This window comes from Dermacentor variabilis, chromosome 2, assembly GCF_050947875.1.
Source record: "Dermacentor variabilis isolate Ectoservices chromosome 2, ASM5094787v1, whole genome shotgun sequence".
NCBI classification, from domain to species: domain Eukaryota; kingdom Metazoa; phylum Arthropoda; class Arachnida; order Ixodida; family Ixodidae; genus Dermacentor; species Dermacentor variabilis.
This window is the reverse complement of record NC_134569.1, coordinates 112,227,058-112,246,699: the sequence shown is the minus strand read 5'-3', so window position 1 is coordinate 112,246,699 and position 19,642 is coordinate 112,227,058. Positions and strand designations below refer to the sequence as shown.

Here is a 19,642-nt window from a genome sequence, read left to right as displayed (position 1 = left end):
CATGCGAATTCAATGCCTTCTGTGTGCTTATCATAAGTAGTGGGCTGCTACCACTACAAGGCACGAGGCACGTATAGTAGAACCTCGTTAATGTGTGCTTGCTTAAAACGTATGAGCAGTTAAAGGTGCCCTGAACCACTTTTTACCGAAGAGGAGAAATGCATTCGAGGTTAAAATGGGCTACTTCAGAAATACTTTGCTACAAAAATTACTTCAATTTGCTTAGCAGAAGTGGAGTTATTGGCAATCAAACACGGCCTTCGCAGTGCTTCCGTTCCTTCTTCATTGCCTTGCACTGCGAAGGCTATGGCGGAGCAGGGCATGCCCACATGTCTTCTAAATGTCACCGTGACATGCAGTTCAGATTTCATTTTGGATGTTAACGTAGATGCCAGTACTTCCGATTATGGAGGCTAGACGCGCCAGACGCAAGTCAAGCGCAATTGTCTTCAGCAAGCTGCAGCACGCTTAGCCAGTGGACTTGTCGTGGTACCTTGAGCTGGCCATGGTGTCTACGCTACGTAGCAGGCCGCAGCTACATTCAAAGGTAGTGCATATGCGCGGCGTTTGCTTTGCGCACGACAGGACTTGAGTACATGCTCGCGCTCATATGCTACAGTCTGACCATGCTACATGGTGCGGACTGCCTTTGTCCTTCACCAGCTTTACCTACGGATAGCAGCCACATCGAACTTGCGCATTTTTGAAGCGCTGTCAATTAGTTTGCCAAGCTGTCTAACCAAAAGTGGCCAGCAGTGAGCGCATACTGGCAAGTGTGCATGTGGTCTGACCTTACGTTTAACTTTAACATGGTTCAAGGCTATTTAAGGGACACTAAAGGCAAATACTAAGTCGACATGTGCTGTTTAAGTACCATTCCAGAAACCTCGCAACGCTTGTTTCACGCCGAGGAAAGACTTAGTTTACGAGAAAATTGCATCTGAAGGTTCAGATGCCTTTTTTTAAATTCAAATCTCCCACCACCCAACCGGGAGAGGGGTGATGTTGCATATGTCGTCACTACCGTTTGCTGCCATCGGTGAGTAAAACAGCGCCCGACAGGCGATGGTACCGAACCAAGATTCGCCGCTGCAGCTGCTTTTTGGTCGAGTGGCGTAGACCGTTCGGGCATCCCGCAACATCACATGGAAGTTGAATTCTCTGCTACTTGCAGTTTGTGTGAGTTTCGCGAGCCAGCAAAACCAGCGCAGCACTACACAATCTGCTGAAAGTGCTGAAATGCGAAAGCATGGGTGGTGCAGAGTTGAGCGAAAACGAAACCTTTCGATCGCCTGCGTCGTCAATGGTTATTTCAATGAGTTCTTCCTTCTAAAGATGAAATATAACTGGACAAGTAGCATTTTATTTCATCTTATAATACAATACAAGGATGTTTTTTGCAACGAGTAGTTGAGTACTAGTGACAGAATTTAACTGAGGAGTGCTTTCGTCATTGGGCAAGTGTTTGAATGTCCCATGGGAGTCTCAAATCATGTTCTGCATTTACCTCAGTTTCTCGATTATTAAGGCTCTGTTTGCAAAAATATTGACATCTTAGAGACTTAACATTTGCCTTTAGTGTGCCTTTGAGTGTTAAAAAATAAGCAAAATTAGTGAGACCCGCAGGATAGCCAAAGCAGGGTGGCCAAAGTTTAATTCCTACGTAGGCATCTGCTGCCAAGTGTGAGCAGATGATAGTCTGCTTCTTCCGAAAGTATGTAATTATTATCGAAATTCAAAAGAACATCTTACTTCAGCCTGTTTATTGTGCTTCGTCAGTATATATACGCAGTAACAGTACGAAAAAGCACACTGATCCAAACATCCATCTTGATTGCCAATCTGCCAATAGCAGTCGCGTGTGGGAATCTGCTTCTTTTTTTATTAAGGCATCCAAAAAAGAGTGAGGAACAGGCTTCTTTTAAAGAGAGAGCATTTGAGAGAAATGTAAATTTTCGCTCCGCTTGCGAGCTTTACGCGCCACTTGTGACAGCAAAACTTGGCTGAGATGCTCACAGCAGCATATGCCGTCCGCCGACTATGCTTTTTCACCAAGCCCGAGGGGTGGTTCAGGACCCCTGTAAAATGTAGCAGCAACAAATCTTTGACCTTGAATTGGCTGACTGCCTAAGCCATAATGGCTTGACCTTCAGGACCAACAGGTGAGTGACCCCACAGACATCGCTCTGTCTCATCCCAGGTGTTAAGGGAAAGGACCAGAAACAGCAGAACAGTCGAATGCCTGCACAGCAGTGATGAGGCACGCCTCAATCACGTGGTGATTTTTGTGATTGGTAGCATGTCAGCTTAATAATATGTGAATGTTGCAGCCTGTGGTGCTAGGCCCATCCACTGAGAGGACAGCCGTGCCAGAGAGCTCATCAACCTCACAGAGTGGTGGTTGGTGCCTGCGACCGCATCCACCTCTGCGTCCCCGGCCAGCAGCTAGCCGTGCCCCAAACCGGCACCATAAGCAGCAGCGGCGAGCTGGTGAGATGTTTTGATTGCAGGCTCATAAGAATATGCAATATACTTTTTTAATTTTCGCTAAAATATTATGTTCTTTGATATTCACTTTGGCTCATATTTCAGTATTCAAAATAAACGAATATAAATCTAAAAAAAAATTACGACTGAGAGTTTTGGTTTTGGTGAGCAATTTTCATTACCATAATATAGCTTATAGCCAAGACAAGCCAAAGACGGGGAATTTGTTAACAGTTGCCGAGTGACTTTCGCAACCTTCTCTCTTGAACCAGTGTAGTATGTCGGCAACCGAAACTTCGAACTGTTTTTGACACTGGAAGCTGTCTGGCTCAAATTTTTGGACATGATTTGCGCGCACGATGTCGTTAAAGAACTGTTGCCAAGAAGAAAACTTGCGCAGTTAAAATTGTCTCCCATACACTTGCTTTTGCTGCTGAGATGGTATCTTGGCTTTCCAAGAGCCGTATGACCACTGCCAATGGATTTGCGCTAACCCGGCACAAAACCTTAACTTTGGTCGCTGACACCTGGTGAAGGTGAAGCAGTGCTGGTTAGGCCTAATAGCCTAGGCTGGCATGGTGTTTAGGTGGCAAACCGCTACAGCAAGCGATTTTTCACTGTGTTTGACAGTAGATTGTAAATTTCCGGCTGCACACAGTGCAGTAATATTTGGCTCACATGTTCACAGCAGCCTCTACGACAGATTGGGAATGTTTCTTTTACTATGTTAAAAAAGGGTTTCAGGGCCCCTTTAATTGTCTGTTCTTTCTCTACTCTGAGAGGAAGAAATGTGGTCACAGCTATGTAAATACTAACTACTTAAGTGTGAAGAAACAAAATTTGTCTGAGCTTTGTGAAAAGTTAGGAACAGCCTGCAACTATTGTTATAACTTCTTCACAACGAAAGTTGTTCTTTAGGGGATGTACTGCTAAATAGTCGACAGTTTTAGTTTAACGTATGCTATAAAATAGCGGGTCGTCACTGCACATGCGCATACCCGCCGTGGTTGCTCAGTGGCTATGGTGTTGGGCTGCTGAGCACGAGGTCGCGGGATCGAATCCCGGCCACGGCGGCCGCATTTCGATGGGGGCGAAATGCGAAAACACCCGTGTGCTTAGATTTAGGTGCACGTTAAAGAACCCCAGGTGGTCAAAATTTCTGGAGTCCTCCACTACGGCGTGCCTCATAATCAGAAAGTGGTTTTGGCACGTAAAACCCCAAATATTATTATTATTACTGCACATGCGCAGAACGCTAAACGACCCATAGCATATGGTGTACGCACGCTATTTCTCAGATTTAGCGTTAGCGTCCTTGCGTGGTTTGCAAAGTTTGCATGAAGTATGGCGGTGGTCGCGACTGCCCGCTTTGAATTGAATTTGGTGTTGCTTTTGTGAAATGCACTTCGTTCGTAGCAAAACTAAAACTGTCAAAACCGTGCGCTGCTTAGTGTACACTATACTATAGCGTATAGCGTACGCTATAGTTGTGTACGCTAAACTAAAACTGCCTAGTATTTAATTCAGCCTATTTACATAATGTGATCTACACATTCATTGTAGCTTTGCAACTTCGTGCTACATTCGGGTGGATGACAGTTTTCCCTTTCATGAACCTTTCTCCACCTTGTGGAATTCTTCTGAAATGATCTGCCATTGAACATTTAGTTAACTGAAAAGGGTGCCATCACCTTTCACAAAGTAGGTGACCTTTCTTACTGCTCCAGCAAAATTTGCCTACGCTTTCTTCTTTGATAGAGCGTTAGTCTCCCTTTTGTATAGAAGGCAGAAGTAGAGGCAAAAAAGTGAGCTATATGCTGTGCGTTACGCTTACCTGTTTGTTATCGGTTAAGTGAAGTCAGATGACATCACTTTAATGCAGTCCTTATCAACATGGTGCAGGCAAGGCATGTTGTGATGTATGGCTGGGCGGCGCCTGTGCAGGTCCTGCTGAAGACAGGGCTCCGCATGTGGACGACATGCAGCTGCTGCAAGTCATTGAGGCCTACTGTGGCAGCAGTTGTCGAGCGAGGCACACAGTGAACTCAGGTAGGCCTTACATGCTGTGCAGAATTTCAGATTACAGTAGTATCCCTTCAAAACTGGCACTAAAGACAAATGATTGCACCAATCTAGAATGTTACACTACTTCTCTAGAAATGTCACATTTCTTTTTTACCATAAGGTGAACCACACATGGTGCTAGAGGCCTAGTGAGGTGACTCATGTCGTCACCTTTCACCTCAGCGCCATGACAATTTTACGCATATACCATTGTCAAATAAACACATTGTCATTGTCATCAGTTGCAATGTACATCATTTCTATAGGAGCTTCTTATTCCGTCATTATTCCGTCATTCAAGTCACCAGTGACGAATTAGCTTTGTTGGGTAGCTATGCTGACGACCTTGGTGGCGATGCTCCATTGGGTACCACTGTTTACTTCAAGCCAGTCACCAGCATAGAGAATCCCTTGCACTGTTGCAACTAGTGCCATCAAAGTTCATCTGTAGAAACATCTGATAAAATTGGCCAAGGTGCTCTTCCTTTCATGTTAAAATGCGTCAAATTTAACATTTTCATTACCAGTGAGTTACCAGTTACAAATGAGGCAGTATCATGGGAGGCAGTGCCATATTTCCTCAGTGGTGGAGCCAGTCCTGTTCTCTGTTTATGTCATTTGCTCGCTTACGCAAGCTGTGTTCTCAGTAAAAGTGATGCTTCGGACACGGAGCACTTGTGTATCTCCTTAAAGGGCTCCTCACCAGGTCTGGCAATGTTGAGCTGACAAGCACAAAGCATACAATGTGCCAACGATAGTTTTTACAAAGAATTACAGCGCTACGTGCCGCGGAAAGGCCTGAAATTTAAATCTAATCGCAGTTTTCCTCTTCACTCGCAGCGAATCCACCCAGAGAGGGAACAGTGACATAGTCGGGCTCCTGCGCCTATGTAATCGTGTCCGCAGTGTGACGTAGCTCGTGGAGACACGTGACTTCGAGAATTATTCAAGGCAACATCTTTCATTTGTGTGGTCTGTTGCTTGAATTGACGAATTGAGGTTTAGAGAAATAATAGAACACACAATAGGAATGTCTGCATGTTTTTTTGTTTTACTTCGCACCGAAGCAAGAGCGATGTACTTCCGTTTCGTCTGCTTGTTCCCACGGTCGTGCAGTCACGTGCGCAAGTGTCGAAACTATGCCATTTTTTACCGTGTTCCAGCACGTGATCATGCTCTACGATCAGCTTGTTCTGTCTCAGTATTCGTGTAGCACTGAATTATACCGCTAGTCATGTGTCCTTGTGCACAGTGCACAAAATCACGCGCTGCGTGAAACAGTAATAGCTTGCACGCAACGCCGCCAGCGGATAAACCAGCGAAAGTGCACATCGCCGAAAAAAAAGAAAGCGAGAAGAAAAAAAAAGTGAAGGTGGGCCCGTGACGTATGTGTCACGCGATCCTCAAGGTCCGACATGGGAAGACGCAGGGAAGGATTTTCGCTTGCGAACGCTAGACGGGGAAAGTGGAGAGGGAGTCTCGCTATGCAGCGGAGCCCACCTGCTGAACTCACGGGTTCGCGGCACTGAAATATTTCTATCTCGGCTATTATGTTATGCTCCCTAGAGGACACGTGACAACTTACAGCGTATAATCAAAATTTGTTATGGGGCCTGGTGAGGGGCCCTTTAACTTGGCTTAACATTTGCCTTTAGTGTTTCTAAACTTGAAATACCGCGGAAATCTGGTCGCCCTAACAGAAGCCTGGCTTAATAGAGGGGTTCAGAATCAGTGGGACACTAAACAACGGGCCTTGGAACTGTTAAGCTTCTCGTGGGAACGCAGTATAGCGTTATAAAAAGAATCTGCAGTATTTTGTGTACTTTCATCAATTGACGTGCTGTCCCTAATGTAAGGCATTCACTGACCTGGGTGCCACTTCTCTTTACAGCATTGATGAACTGCCCACAAGTCTTAGTAGCGGAGGACGAGAAAATTATTGTTGAAGACAACAAAGGCATGGAGGAGAGGTAAACATGTTTGGTTCTGTCCACGAATAGCAAATTATCCTCTTGCAGCGTGAAAAAGCATGTGACAATTGCTTTTGCTTGTTTAACATTTGTGAAAGACATCTGGCAACTTGCTTCTTTGCTTTCTTTTCCAAGTAATACACAAAATATTCCATGAGGTCTCGGAACACTCCAGACCGTTTTTGTGTCCTTATGAGCCTTTTTAGAAGGTGCTTTACACTGGTCATCCTGCCAGCATGATCTTGACACCACATTTTGTTTGGTTTGGTTCACAGAAGCCTTGTTGACACTGTCTATGCCCTGAGAGACCAGGTCAAGGAACTGCGAACTGTAAGTACGGTGCTGTCGGTTGTTGACTTTTACTTTACCAATAAAATGATATGCTTTGTACAGATTGGGCGATCCAACAAGTTCATTCAGTAAAATTTGGATAAGAGGCAACTTGCTTGCCATGCTTAATTGAAGACAGCCTACTTAAAGGGACCCTGAAACAATTTTGATGATTTTGTACAGATGTATTGAGCAAATAAGGAAGGACCTTCTGATAATTAAATGATGCATCTAAGTGCTCCGCCTAAAGTGTGTATTATAAGGTTTTAAAAATGTACATCGCTACTGATCGCAGCACGCTACTTGGCTGCGACATAATGTCTCTCTGCAGAGGCAGCAGATGAGCAAAGTGGCTGCAGCCACTTTCGGACTGTTGGTATCGATGTTGGTTCGGATCGGACTGTTGGTATCCGATCGGCACTGGGCTTTGCGTGTTTGTGGCCGTCACTTTACGACGGAGGATTACTACCACAATAGTGTTTTATGTGTCCAGTAGTCAGGTAAATGCAAACTCAAGAGAACAGCCTGGGAGTTCACTGTAGCTTGGGCATTTCACGAGATGAGCGGAAGTGCAGATGTGAATGGTCTGCACGGTGCAGCCAGCTGGTGGCACAGAGCTCAACCAAACACAGAATTAATATAGCAGTAATGAAGTGTATTCTACTTTGCTGCTGATATAAATTTTTGGAAGGAGCGAAATCATGAAAACATTTTTCTAAATGATCAAAAGGTTTACACTTGGTTAGAGCAATATTAGCTCTTTGTTTGGCTGGTTATGCTCTGCTCCACCAGCTGGCTGTACCATGCAGACCAATTAGCCAGCTCATGTACGTCTGCGTTAAAGCTCCTTCATAACAGCAGTAGTGGTATAGAGGGGCTTTAGTTTACGCCTCCACCTATCGGTCGAAATTCCCAGCTCGCCTGTGGTTACCGGAATACGAGATATGCTCGGCTCTGCGACAGAATGCTTTGACAGCTCTCGCTTGGGATCGACTGCCAGGCAGCTGGTGGAGAGGTTGGAGAGGCTTTGTGCGCTGGCTCCAAGACAACGGAAGTAGACAACATGACGTCTCATCATAATGAAGAGCTAGTAAAGGCGGAGCTTAGCCCGATCACTCAGCAAATGAGCTGAAGAGAAAATGCATAGCTATGGAGGAGGGCAACTTGCAATCATCCATAGCTCTCTTAATATGATATGCTTCACACAAATTGCGCTGCGAATTATTTACTGTAGCTGTAACCTATGAGTCTACAAAATTTGTTTTTAAAGAGCCCCTGAAATGGTTCGTACAAATTTTGTAGACGCGTAGGGTACAGCTTAAGTAGAACATTCGCACCACAATTTAAGTGAAGCGTTACGTATTAATGGAGCTACAAGCGATTACAAGTTACCCTCCTCCCTAGCCATGCTTTTCCTCAACTCGTTCGCCGAGCGAACGAGGCTAAGCTCCGCCTTCAGTGGTTCTGCGTCACAATGCGATGTCACACCATCCACTTCCGGTTGTTTTGGAGCCCGCTCGCGCGAAACCTCTCGGCCAGCTGCTTGGCCGTCGACCCCAAGCGAGAGCTATCGAAGCAGAGTGCGTTGCGAGCATTCTGTCTTAGCGCTGAACGTGTCTGGTATTCTGGTAATCACACATTAGCTGAACATTTCAACGGAACGGTGGAGGCATAAACTCAAGCTGATGAAGGAACTTTAGCATAAATGTATGTGAGCTGCCTGATCGGTCTCCACGGGCCAGCCACCCGTTGGCACAGAGCTTAACCAGCCAAAGAAAGAGCTAATATTGCTGTAACCAAGTGTAAAACATTTTAAACATTCACAAAAGCAATGTGTTAACAGTTACACACCTGTGAAAACTTTACACCAGCAGCAAAGAAGAATACATTTTGTTACTGCTACTGTGTGTGGTTGAGCTCTATGCCACCACATGGCTGCACCGTGCAGACCATTGACATTTACGCTTCTGTTCATCCCCTGAAACAACACGCAAGAGGTCACGGCCAGGCCCTGTCTCCTTGCGCTTGCGTTTACCCTAATACCAGGCTCACGAAACGCTATTGCGTTAGTAATCTTCCGGTGTAAAGTGACGGCCGCAATCGCGCCAATCCTCCCCGCAGGGGCGTCTGCGTAAGCAGGCGTTTGGTGTGTTGCGACACCACGTACCTGAGCACACGAGGGTTGGACCCTCCCGCGTGTAGCCGTGCGCGGCTTAGCCGTGTCTGGGGAAAAGGGGATCCTGGAGGTTGAGCCGATGCTGGGTGTCTGGACCTTTAAGGCCCCCCGGCGAAGGCAACACACCTCTTCGGCCTCGGCTTCACATAGACGGCACCTCCAGGCTGAACCACCTGGAGGACATCGGCAGTCGCCTTTTCCTGTCTCTCCCTCCTCGAATCTTCGTCTTTATCTCTCACTTTTTGACCTTTCCTGTCTCCTTCTCTCTTCTTTTTACTTCCTTTCTCCTGGCGGCAAGGGTTAACCCTGTGTGGCTATCCAACCTTGGGTACACCATATTCGGTTATAGTGACGGCGTACGACTGGCGTCGTGCAGACTTGTACTCAAGCTCTGCCGCATCCCCTCGTTGGGCTCCGTGGTGGGCGGTCGGCGCTGTTGCCGAATGCATACATTTTTTCATGTAAACTTCTTTCCCCTCCCTTACTGATCGCCCTCAGAAACGAGGGCGCACCGAAGATGTCTTCAAGTTTTTTGGATGCGAAACCCAGAACTTTCCCCACTTCCATGTTATTCCATCCGAAAAGCCAAACAAAGCAGTGCGAAACATCTCACCATTCCTTGTTTCAAAGTCCCTAACTGATATTTTTGGTCCAGGTTACAAGGTGTCGAGGATGGCAAGCGGCGACCTCCTCATGGAGCTCCGTGATGTAAAACAGTATGAGAAACTACTGCAACTAGTGTCATTTGGAGAGACCCCCATAACAGTAACCCCGCACCGTACAATGAACACCACCCGTGGTGTTGTGTCAGATGATGATTTGCTTGAGCTGACTGAAGCGGAACTACTGGAGGGCTTCAGTGAACAAAATGTGATCAATGTCAGAAGAATTAAGATGAGGCGGGATGGAAAAGAGATTCAGACGAAGCACCTAATAATTACTTTTGGATCAAGTATCTTGCCCGAATCAATCGAGGCCGGGTACATCAAGCTCCGTGTCAGGCCGTACGTACCAAACCCATTCCGATGTTTAAAATGCCAGCGCTTCGGCCACAGCTCGCAGAGCTGCCGAGGCCGCCAGACATGTGCAAAATGCAGTGCCCACGAACACACATCTGAAGCTTGTGAGAATGCTCTCCACTGTGTAAACTGTGATGGGGAGCACGCCGCGTACTCGCAGGCGTGCCCATCCTGGAAAAAAGAAAAGGAAATTGTAACAGTTAAAGTAAAGGAAAATGTAAGTTTCAAGGAGGCACGCAGGCGGGTATCGTACCTGCCCAAGAAAACCTTTGCCTATGTCGCGCGTCAGGGGGCAGCGTCACAACGGCCTCCGGCGGCTGTCCGACCCACAGGCAGTGAGTCGGCAGTTACGCCATCTGCCCCCGCGGCGGTTGCAGCTAGTGCTGCTCCGTCGACCCAGAATGAGGGACCATCGACCCCGAAGGTGGCCGCCGCCGAGGCTGTCCCAACCTCCCCGGCCCCTTCCAGCGCTGGCAACAGCCGGCGCAGCCAAATCCCGCAGGGTGCCCCATCGACCTCTGGGCTGGTGGGCGCAGGGGTCTTGCCCTCCAAGGCAGGACTCTCTCTTGTAACTTCTCGCTCGCAAGAGCACGTGTCCGGCGCCTCACAAGAGGCAATGGACACAACACCTATCCTCAAGGCGCACCAAGCGCCTAAGGAGCGGCGAGGCTCCCTCGAACGCTTCAAAAAGGGCAGAACTCCCGTTACAGGGCCTCAAAAGAGCTCTGTAACCTAAGACATCACCACCATTTCCGTAAACACAGCACCAATTTTTTCTTTAATATGGATACACAAATCATTCAATGGAATGTCAGAGATCTTCTTAGGAATCTCGATGATCTACAAGAACTCATCTACCAACACAATCCAAAAGTGCTGTGTTTACAGGAAACACACTTAAAACCAAAACACACAAATTTTCTTCGACAACACGTTACTTTTCGCAAAGACCGCGATGATGCTCTCGCATCATCGGGTGGCGTTGCCATTGTAATTCAAAAAAGCATAGCGTGTCAACGTTTGCAGCTACGAACGGCCCTCGAAGCAGTGGCGGTTCGAGTTGTCCTGCTAAACAAACTCATCACTATTTGCTCACTTTACATACCCCCACATTACAAACTAAACAAACCTGAATTTCAGTCCTTCATAGATGAATTGCCAGAACCTTATGTTGTTCTTGGCGATTTCAATGCGCACAGCTCCCTGTGGGGCGACTCTCGTACAGACGCGCGAGGTCGTCTCGTTGAACAGTTCCTTTTTTCTTCAGGTGCGTGCCTTCTAAATAAGAAAGAACCCACATACTACTCTCTTGCAAACAGAACCTTTTCGTCAATAGATCTTAGTATAGTTTCCGCGTCTATACTGCCCGAACTCGAATGGGAAGTTATGAGCAATCCTTACGGGAGCGATCACTTCCCCGTACTGCTAAGAACATCCAAAGAAAATGAATTTCCTCCACAAGCTCCTAGGTGGAAGATAGATACAGCCGACTGGGAGAAATTTCGAAATCTATCTAGCATCTCATGGGCTGATACGTCTTCTCTAGAAATTGATGCCGCTGTGGAGTATTTTACAGCGTTCATAATAGATGCCGCATATAAATGCATATCTGAAGGAAGTGGTTTGGCATGCAGACGGCGTGTCCCGTGGTGGAACGACGAATGTAGGATTGCTTGTAAGAAACAGAACAAAGCGTGGGGGTTGCTACGCGATTCCCCCACTGCAGAGAATCTTATTAACTTTAAGAAAGTAAAATCTCAAGGCAGGAGAACCCGCAGGCAGGCCAGAAGAGAAAGCTGGCAGAAGTATTTATCGAGTATTAACTCGTTTAGAGATGAGGCCAAAGCCTGGAACAGGGTGAATAGGATTAGAGGGCGCCAAACATATTCACTCCCTCTGGTAAACACACAGGGCGATACACTGAAAGACCAGGCAGACTCACTTGGGGAGTATTTTGAGAGCGTGTCAAGTCTAACAAATTATTCGCAATCCTTTCTAAAATACAAACAAATAGAAGAATGTAAGCCACTCATAGGAAAATGTCGAAAGAATGAACCATACAACTGTCCATTTAGTATTGCCGAGTTCAGAGCTGCCTTGAGATCATGCAAGAGCTCCGCACCGGGTTCTGACAGAATTATGTATGAAATGATCAAAAACCTACACAATGACACCGAAGTTACACTACTCACAATTTTCAACATTATTTGGGCTGCGGGATACTTTCCAACTGCATGGAAAGAAGCAATTGTGGTCCCTGTTTTGAAGCAGGGGAAAGACCCATCCATGGCAGCAAGCTATCGCCCAATAGCTCTTACAAGCTGCCTGTGTAAGGTTTTTGAAAAAATGATTAATCGCAGACTCATACACTTCCTTGAACTCAATAATATACTTGATCCCTATCAGTGTGGCTTCAGAGAAGGCCGGTCGACAACAGATCACCTTGTGCGCATTGAAGGATATATTCGGGACGCATTTGTACATAAGCAGTTTTTCATGTCAATATTCCTTGACATGGAGAAGGCATATGACACAACATGGCACTACAGCATCTTGCGAGACTTGTCGGAAATGGGCATCTGTGGCAATATGCTGAAAATTATTGACAGCTATTTGTTGAATCGAATCTTCCGAGTGAAAATCGGCAACATATTGTCGCGACCTTTCACACAAGAAACAGGTGTACCACAGGGAGGCGTGCTGAGTTGTATGCTCTTCATTGTGAAGATGAACACGCTTCGTGCTTCGCTACCACCTGCCATTCTTTATTCTGTCTACGTTGACGACATTCAAATCGGCTTCAAATCCTGTAACCTCTCAGTATGCGAGAGACAGGTGCAACAGGGCTTGAACAAGATTTCCAAGTGGGCAGACAAAAACGGATTTAAAATCAAGCCCCACAAAAGCTCTTGCGTTCTTTTTACAAGAAAGAGAGGCCTGTTTCCGGATCCTTCCTTAGAACTGTGTGGACACCAAATACCTGTCAACAAAGAGCACAAATTTCTGGGTATTATACTTGATTACAGACTCACTTTCATTCCACACATTAAATATCTGAAAGAAAAATGTCTAAAAACAATGAACTTAATGAAACTTCTATCCCAGACTACATGGGGTAGTGACAGGAAGTGTTTAATGAACCTATACAAGAGCCTAATTCGGTCTCGATTGGATTATGGTGCTGTAATATATAACTCTGCCGCCCCGAGCGCGCTAAAGATGCTAGACCCTGTTCACCATCTAGGTATCCGCTTAGCTATGGGCGCTTTCAGAACAAGCCCGATTCAAAGCTTATATGCCGAATCGAATGAATGGTCTCTCCACCTACAGAGATCATACATTAGCTTTACATATTTCCTTAAAGTACGCTCCAATCCTGAACATCCATGTTTTCATACCGTTACCGATATGATGTGCGCTACACTTTTCAGCAATCGCCCCTCCATAAGACAGCCTTTCTCGCTGCGTGTGAAGGAGATTAGCGATGAAATGCGTGTCCCACTCCTCGAGCATCGCTTAATGCACCTAACCAAGCTCTTACCTCCTTGGGAGTGGCAGGTGATACAATGTGACATATCCTTTATAAATATTACAAAGCACGCTCCTGAGGCCGAAATTAGAATGCATTTCCTCGAACTGCAGTACAAACACTCCTGCGCAGCGTACTACACAGACGCTTCGAAGTCAAATGCCGGGGTATCCTATGCAGCCGTCGGCCCATCCTTCTCGGAATCCGATGTACTGCATCCGGAAACAAGCATCTTTACGGCCGAGGCCTACGCATTACTCTCTGCTGTGAAGCATATAAGAAGATCAAAACTTCCAAAAGCAGCGATCTATACAGACTCTCTAAGCGTCGTGAAGGCCCTAATGTGACTCTACAAACATAAAAATCCCGTATTCAATGAACTGTATTCGGTATTGTGTAAAGCGTACTCATCTAACCAGAACATCATAATATGCTGGGTCCCTGGCCATAGGGGAATCGAAGGTAACGTTCTCACGGACGAGATGGCCACGTCAATCACATCGCAAGCTGTTAACCCTACCGCTGATGTGCCTGTCACAGATCTGAGGCCTTTCTTACGAAATAAACTGCGACATCACTGGCAGTGCACGTGGGACGCGCAAACAAATAACAAACTGCACGTTATAAAGCCCCAGTTAGGTTTTTGGCCCTCCCCAACAAAATCTCGGCGAACAGATGTCCTATTCTGTCGCTTCAGAATAGGACACACATTTGGCACCCATAGTTACCTGCTTACTGAAAGTGAACCTCCAACCTGTGGCAGATGCGGTGAGAGGCTTACCGTCCTCCATGTGCTCCTGGAGTGTCGGGAAGCCGAAACGGAGAGAAAGAAACATTTTCCGCTTGCTTACCATTATAACATCCCTCTACACCCGGCTATGTTTCTCGGCAAGGAACCGCTTTTTGACACCAAGGCAATCCTCAACTATTTAAATGATGTCGTACTACACGTTATATGCCCATTAAATTCGTAGAGCATCCTCGCTCCAGAGGATGCCACTGCGATAACAGTTTTGCATAGCACATGCCTCCAGGCCCTTGTTCTTCAAGGGCTCTAAGGAGGCAACAGTGCTCTAGCATATCTTATAACCATATATATTTTTACACATCGTATCATTCTTTTTAAATGCACCTTAAATGTTCATAGTACACGTCATAAGACATCGCCATAATCTTATTGTACAGATTTTGCGCACTTTAGCGCGAACATTTTTAAGGCCCCTCTACAGCCACGTCACACCAACTTCATCGAACTCATGATTTCATTGCAAACTCATTAACATGGACATGGCGCTCTTTGGCCATAACTGGCCCTTGCGCCATTAAAAACCACATATCATCAATCGCGCAAATCCTGGCGCCGATCGGATAGCGGCAGTCCGATGCGCTGCAGCCAGTCCGCTCGTCTACTGGCTTGCAGAGAGACACGATGTCGCAGCTTGACATATTGCCAGTCGCTGTGTTTGCAGTCCACTACGCAACAAAGTCGAATCATAGCGCTCGCGAAAAGACAGACCAACACTGACGGCGGAGCTCTCGTCAAAGACGGAGAACGTTGTAACACAAGCAGATGACACTTGCTGTGTGCCGGAAGTGCTTAAGTGTACTGAAAAATTGTTCTTGTGCATACTCCTTATGTTACTTTCTTTTTATAAAAACAAATTAACTAACATACATTCCAACTATTACGAACATCATTTGTTTACCATAAAGTTGGAAAAATTATCGATCACGTGCCCTGGTCAACCAATCGGATAGCTTGCCCCACTGACGTCATATGGGTGACTTCTGCCATATGGGTAGAGGCAGCTTAATATTCCGCTGAGCAGTGTGCTGCGATCGGCAGCGATATGCATTTTTAAAAGCTTAAAATAAATTACACGTTTTACGCGGAGCACTTAGATGTGTCAATTAATGCTCAGAAGGACCTACTCTAACGACTCAGTGCGTTTGTAGAAATCATCAAAATCGTTTCAGGGTCCCTTTAGGTATTTGATTGGTGACAGCAAGGCAGGCTGTTTTTAGTCACTGAGTTGTAGTTTGTTTTAGTTTGGCTAATACTACCAGCATTTGGAATCTTCATTAAAGACTTTGTTAGCTTGCTGTGTACCATTAGCAAGTGTTTGCTTTGACATACATGATGTACACTGATGATGATGGCTGATGTTGCAGGAGACCAGCCAGCTGTCGCGTGCACTTGAGGAAGAGCGACAAGCACGAATGCGACTGGAGGCTTTACTACAGCAGCACTTACTGCTAAGCTCTTGTGACCAGCCCCTGCTCATCACAGAGTCCTGACCAGCATGCTATGAGGCCACCATCGGCTGGCCGTACACAAAGTTCTTTGTTGCTCTTGTGTGGTGTGTGCGTCCAAAGGACACTGCAGTGCAGCCAGTTGCTGCGGTGCTTCTCCATCCACTTGTTCTCTGAGCATGCGGTAGCTATCTCTTGGGCATGGCACGGTGGCAAAAGGCGGGCCTATCAACTGTCGTGTCATGCCTCGACGTCGTGCGCTGTTGCAGCAATGCCCCCACTCCAAAGCTCATGTCTGGGCAGCTGGATGCAAGTATTGAGATGTGGGTACGGAGAGCCAACTGGACCAGCATTGTCATTCTCCTCATTGATATGCTCATGCCATTGGCACTGCCACTGCAGCAAGGAACAGAAGTTTCACCCTTTCCCTGAACTGTTCAGAATGGTAGGACGTGATGATGGTGGTGCTGTTCTGACCGGTGTGAAGATGGCAAAAGGACAATGGCTGAGGCAGTAAACCCTTGTTATGACGTAAACACTGTATTTTTTCAGTCCTGCAGTACTGCCAGATAATGCTTGATGACCAAAAAGGAGCTTGAGATGATTTCAATGGCTGTGCACCGATGTATTGATTATGTATGGGAGGTTCTTGTGAACATTAAGGGTAGATTTTAAGTGTGCGTGAAAACACACTTGTTCAAGAAAAATGGGAGTAGACAACCCTCGTGTCACGAAACAATGTTGTGTCCAAGTAGATGGTATGTAGCCATTGATGCATGGAAGTTGAGTTGAGGAGGAAGGCCATAACCTGAGAAGAAAGCAGTTTTAATCATGCAACAACCTTTTTAATAGTGTTTGCTGGTAAAATTTGTAGCTCTTTTAATGTCTACATTCGATCAAATTTCTGTGGGAAACTTTTGCTTGAGAGGTACTGTCCTTGCTTAAACGATTCTCTTAGGTATGGGAAAAAAAATGTAAGAATTGTTCCAGGGATGCATTGTTAAAGCAGCAGCCACATGGAATGCTTCTTTTTTTGCCAAAATTTTCACACAGGTCCTTCTTGGTGTGTGGACCATTTGCATGTCACAGTACCTACGAGGCCAATATAACATATAATATACAGTAATAAGCTGACTTGTGCAATGCCTGCATTTAAATTTTAGTCAAGATGTATTCCATGGAGCTGCTGCTGAGAGATGTGCCAAGAAGCATTATGGCTGTTCTGTTGGGTATTTGCTGTTCTGTAGGCTTGTTTGAAGGATTGTGTTGTGTTAACCACTGTGTTATGTCCAATTCTACTGGTTGTTTTAGAGAAACAACCTGAACCCTTGAGCAAGAACTTGGACAATTCTCAGATTTTGCAAATTAAAATCGGCTGGAGAAAAACATACTGTTCCATACTGTATAACAATAGAAGTTGTCATGCAAAGCTGGCAGAAGTGACACTACATAGCACAGAGCTTCCAGACAAATTCATTTATTGGCAGCAGAGCAAGAGAGAGTGATATGTCATAGAGTGACTTGGTTCAAAATGACCAGTGGAACAGAGAACACATGAGCAACAAAACCTGCTCCAGATTTACGAGCAGGCATTACTGTTAGAAAAATCAAATGTTTACATTTAGAAGCGTTTTTATGTTGTGTACTATGTAGGCCTTTTTTGAAGCCCAAATACGTATGGTGTGGGGAAGCTCTCTTAAAGTTTTGGCATATCTCAGTTCTGTCCAAAAAAGCTGAATGTAGGCAGAAATATCTGTAGAGCCGCCCACTCTGCAAACTCAAATGCACACTCTTTCTGAAACTGTGTCTTTCTACGTAGCTACCACTGTAGCACATGGTGCAGTATGTATTTTCCGGCGTATAAGTCGCACCCCCCCTCAAAACGGCACTTTTTCAGAATAAAAGCGTATATAAGTCGCACCGGTGTATAAGACGTGCCTGTTCACTAAAAAAAAAAGTACAGTGACGTTTCACTTCGTGAATGCAGGTCATGCGCAAGCAATGATATGGACACTCCAGGGCATTTGTGTCTTTGTGGTCGCCACATGTACCACATAAAGTCCAAGGCCAATAACATCGTCCCCGCATGCTGTATATGCTGCATGTGCGAGTGAAAGCGTATGATGATGAGTCGAATCGTGCACCAGGGTGGAAAGCGAGAAGGCAGCGCGGGAGGGAGGGGGGACGGCTTTTACTTTGGTATCAACTGCGTAGTTTGTGCGGCAGCGCGCACCGTATCTTGAAAACCATCTGCAGATGCGATGACTTTGTAGTCGGTCGACTTGCGGCCTGCCACCGCTTGCATTTCTGCTCCATCCTTCTCACACTACGCTTGCGCAACTCGATCACGAGAGAAACCCGGTACATACATAGTGTGCACACGACTTGTAGCGGTTGCCAGAAGAAGTCAACCCAGGGCATTTCACGTGGCCATAGCATCCAAGCCGATTTTGATGGCAGCTTTCTCCAAAAAAGAAAAAGCCGTATGCAAGTCGAATCGGTGTATAAAACGCACAAACAAAAATTTCCGGAAAGAAACGAGAGTTATACACCGGAAAATACTATATATGCATTCAATTCTAAGAGAAGGGATAGAAACAGAACAATGTTTCTTTCTAAAAAATTTTTTATTTGGGCATCTATGTCACTTTTTGTCATTAACAGACTGTTTCCCGTCACTGCTGTTGTATTTTAGCATCAAAATGTGCAGGCCACCTATCCCACTTTTACGTGCCACACTTGTTACAAAAGAGCTCAGTCATCACAGTTGGTTTCGTGCACAAGTCATTGTTATCCACCATCCACACAGGCATTCTTAGTGGTGTCCTTTGGTCGGTTCTTTGAGTGCGCTTCGCACAGATTTACCATGAGAATGTATTGTATAAACGTGGCATTCAATTCATGAAGCGATGCTGTGTAAATGCGTCCTTGATCACGTACAATTGAAAACCATCCATGTGCCATCCAGATTGTGCTGTAAAAATAAGATGTTAAAATCTGTTATCTGGCTGTTTTCACTCTGCAGGTACTTTATGAGAACAGCCAAACCCTTACGAGGAGCTATGAGGCAGGGTGAGACTGACTTCCAAAGTGTGTAGTGCTTTGTTGTGGGTTTCCTTGTACTACATACAAAGACCATGAGCATATAAATTCTAAGCCATTTTAATGCTCATTGAGTTTTTCGTTGTGTTTAACTGCTTGCTGTTTCAAACTTTTCTAAGAGGCAGAAAGGTGCACGTAGTAGTACAATAGAACATATAGCTTGCTTACGAACTTGCTGCCTTCGGTGTGACCAGCTATTGTTACAATGCCTTTTTTTTCCATTGAACCATGAATGAGGCAAGATGTTGTCTCTGTATTTACCATCATGATCATAGAAGAGTTGGTTTTTGCATTACTAAGGTCTGTAGCTCTTTTACGTGAAACTACTGCGTTGCCAAGGCTTTTGTGCAGTTACCTGTGAAACATGTAGTGTGCAAATGAGTTGCACTTCCATATGTGAGAAAGCGAAGCACTACAGGACAATGCTTCTTTAGTCGTTCTGTGAGACATAACGAAAAGCAGACATTGGTGCAAATCAAACATTTTAAGCAAGGGGACATAAACGAGCTCTTTGTAGCCATTTCTTACCGACATATATTTTTGGAGCTGTAGAAACTATACCACATGCTGCTTGCATGTGAAAGTATAACAGCTGGCACGAAGGTTAGGAAACATTTTAATTTGGTACTAAAGTTGGTCTCGTGATGCTAGACCTCGTGTCATCACAACTGTAGTGCGATGACACTAAGCGAAATTTGCTGATGTTGTGTGG

At 45.6% G+C, this 19,642-nt stretch overlaps 1 protein-coding gene across 3 annotated transcripts in view; it reads left to right on the top strand.

Moving 5' to 3' along the window:
• The window catches only part of LOC142572566 (rho guanine nucleotide exchange factor 7-like), a 33,824-nt gene extending 17,035 nt beyond the window's left edge, over positions 1 to 16,789 (top strand). For 2 of the 3 annotated variants that reach the window (XM_075681763.1, XM_075681762.1), the window contains exons 14-18: positions 2,331 to 2,490; positions 4,390 to 4,536; positions 6,443 to 6,521; positions 6,797 to 6,851; positions 15,748 to 16,789. In XM_075681763.1, coding sequence (XP_075537878.1) covers positions 2,331 to 2,490; positions 4,390 to 4,536; positions 6,443 to 6,521; positions 6,797 to 6,851; positions 15,748 to 15,873 — 567 coding nt within the window. In that variant the 3' untranslated portion in view covers positions 15,874 to 16,789. The remainder of the gene's footprint in view (positions 1 to 2,330; positions 2,491 to 4,389; positions 4,537 to 6,442; positions 6,522 to 6,796; positions 6,852 to 15,747) is intronic. The other variant, XM_075681764.1, reaches the window with a different exon arrangement.
• The last annotated feature ends 2,853 nt before the right edge of the window (positions 16,790 to 19,642 follow it).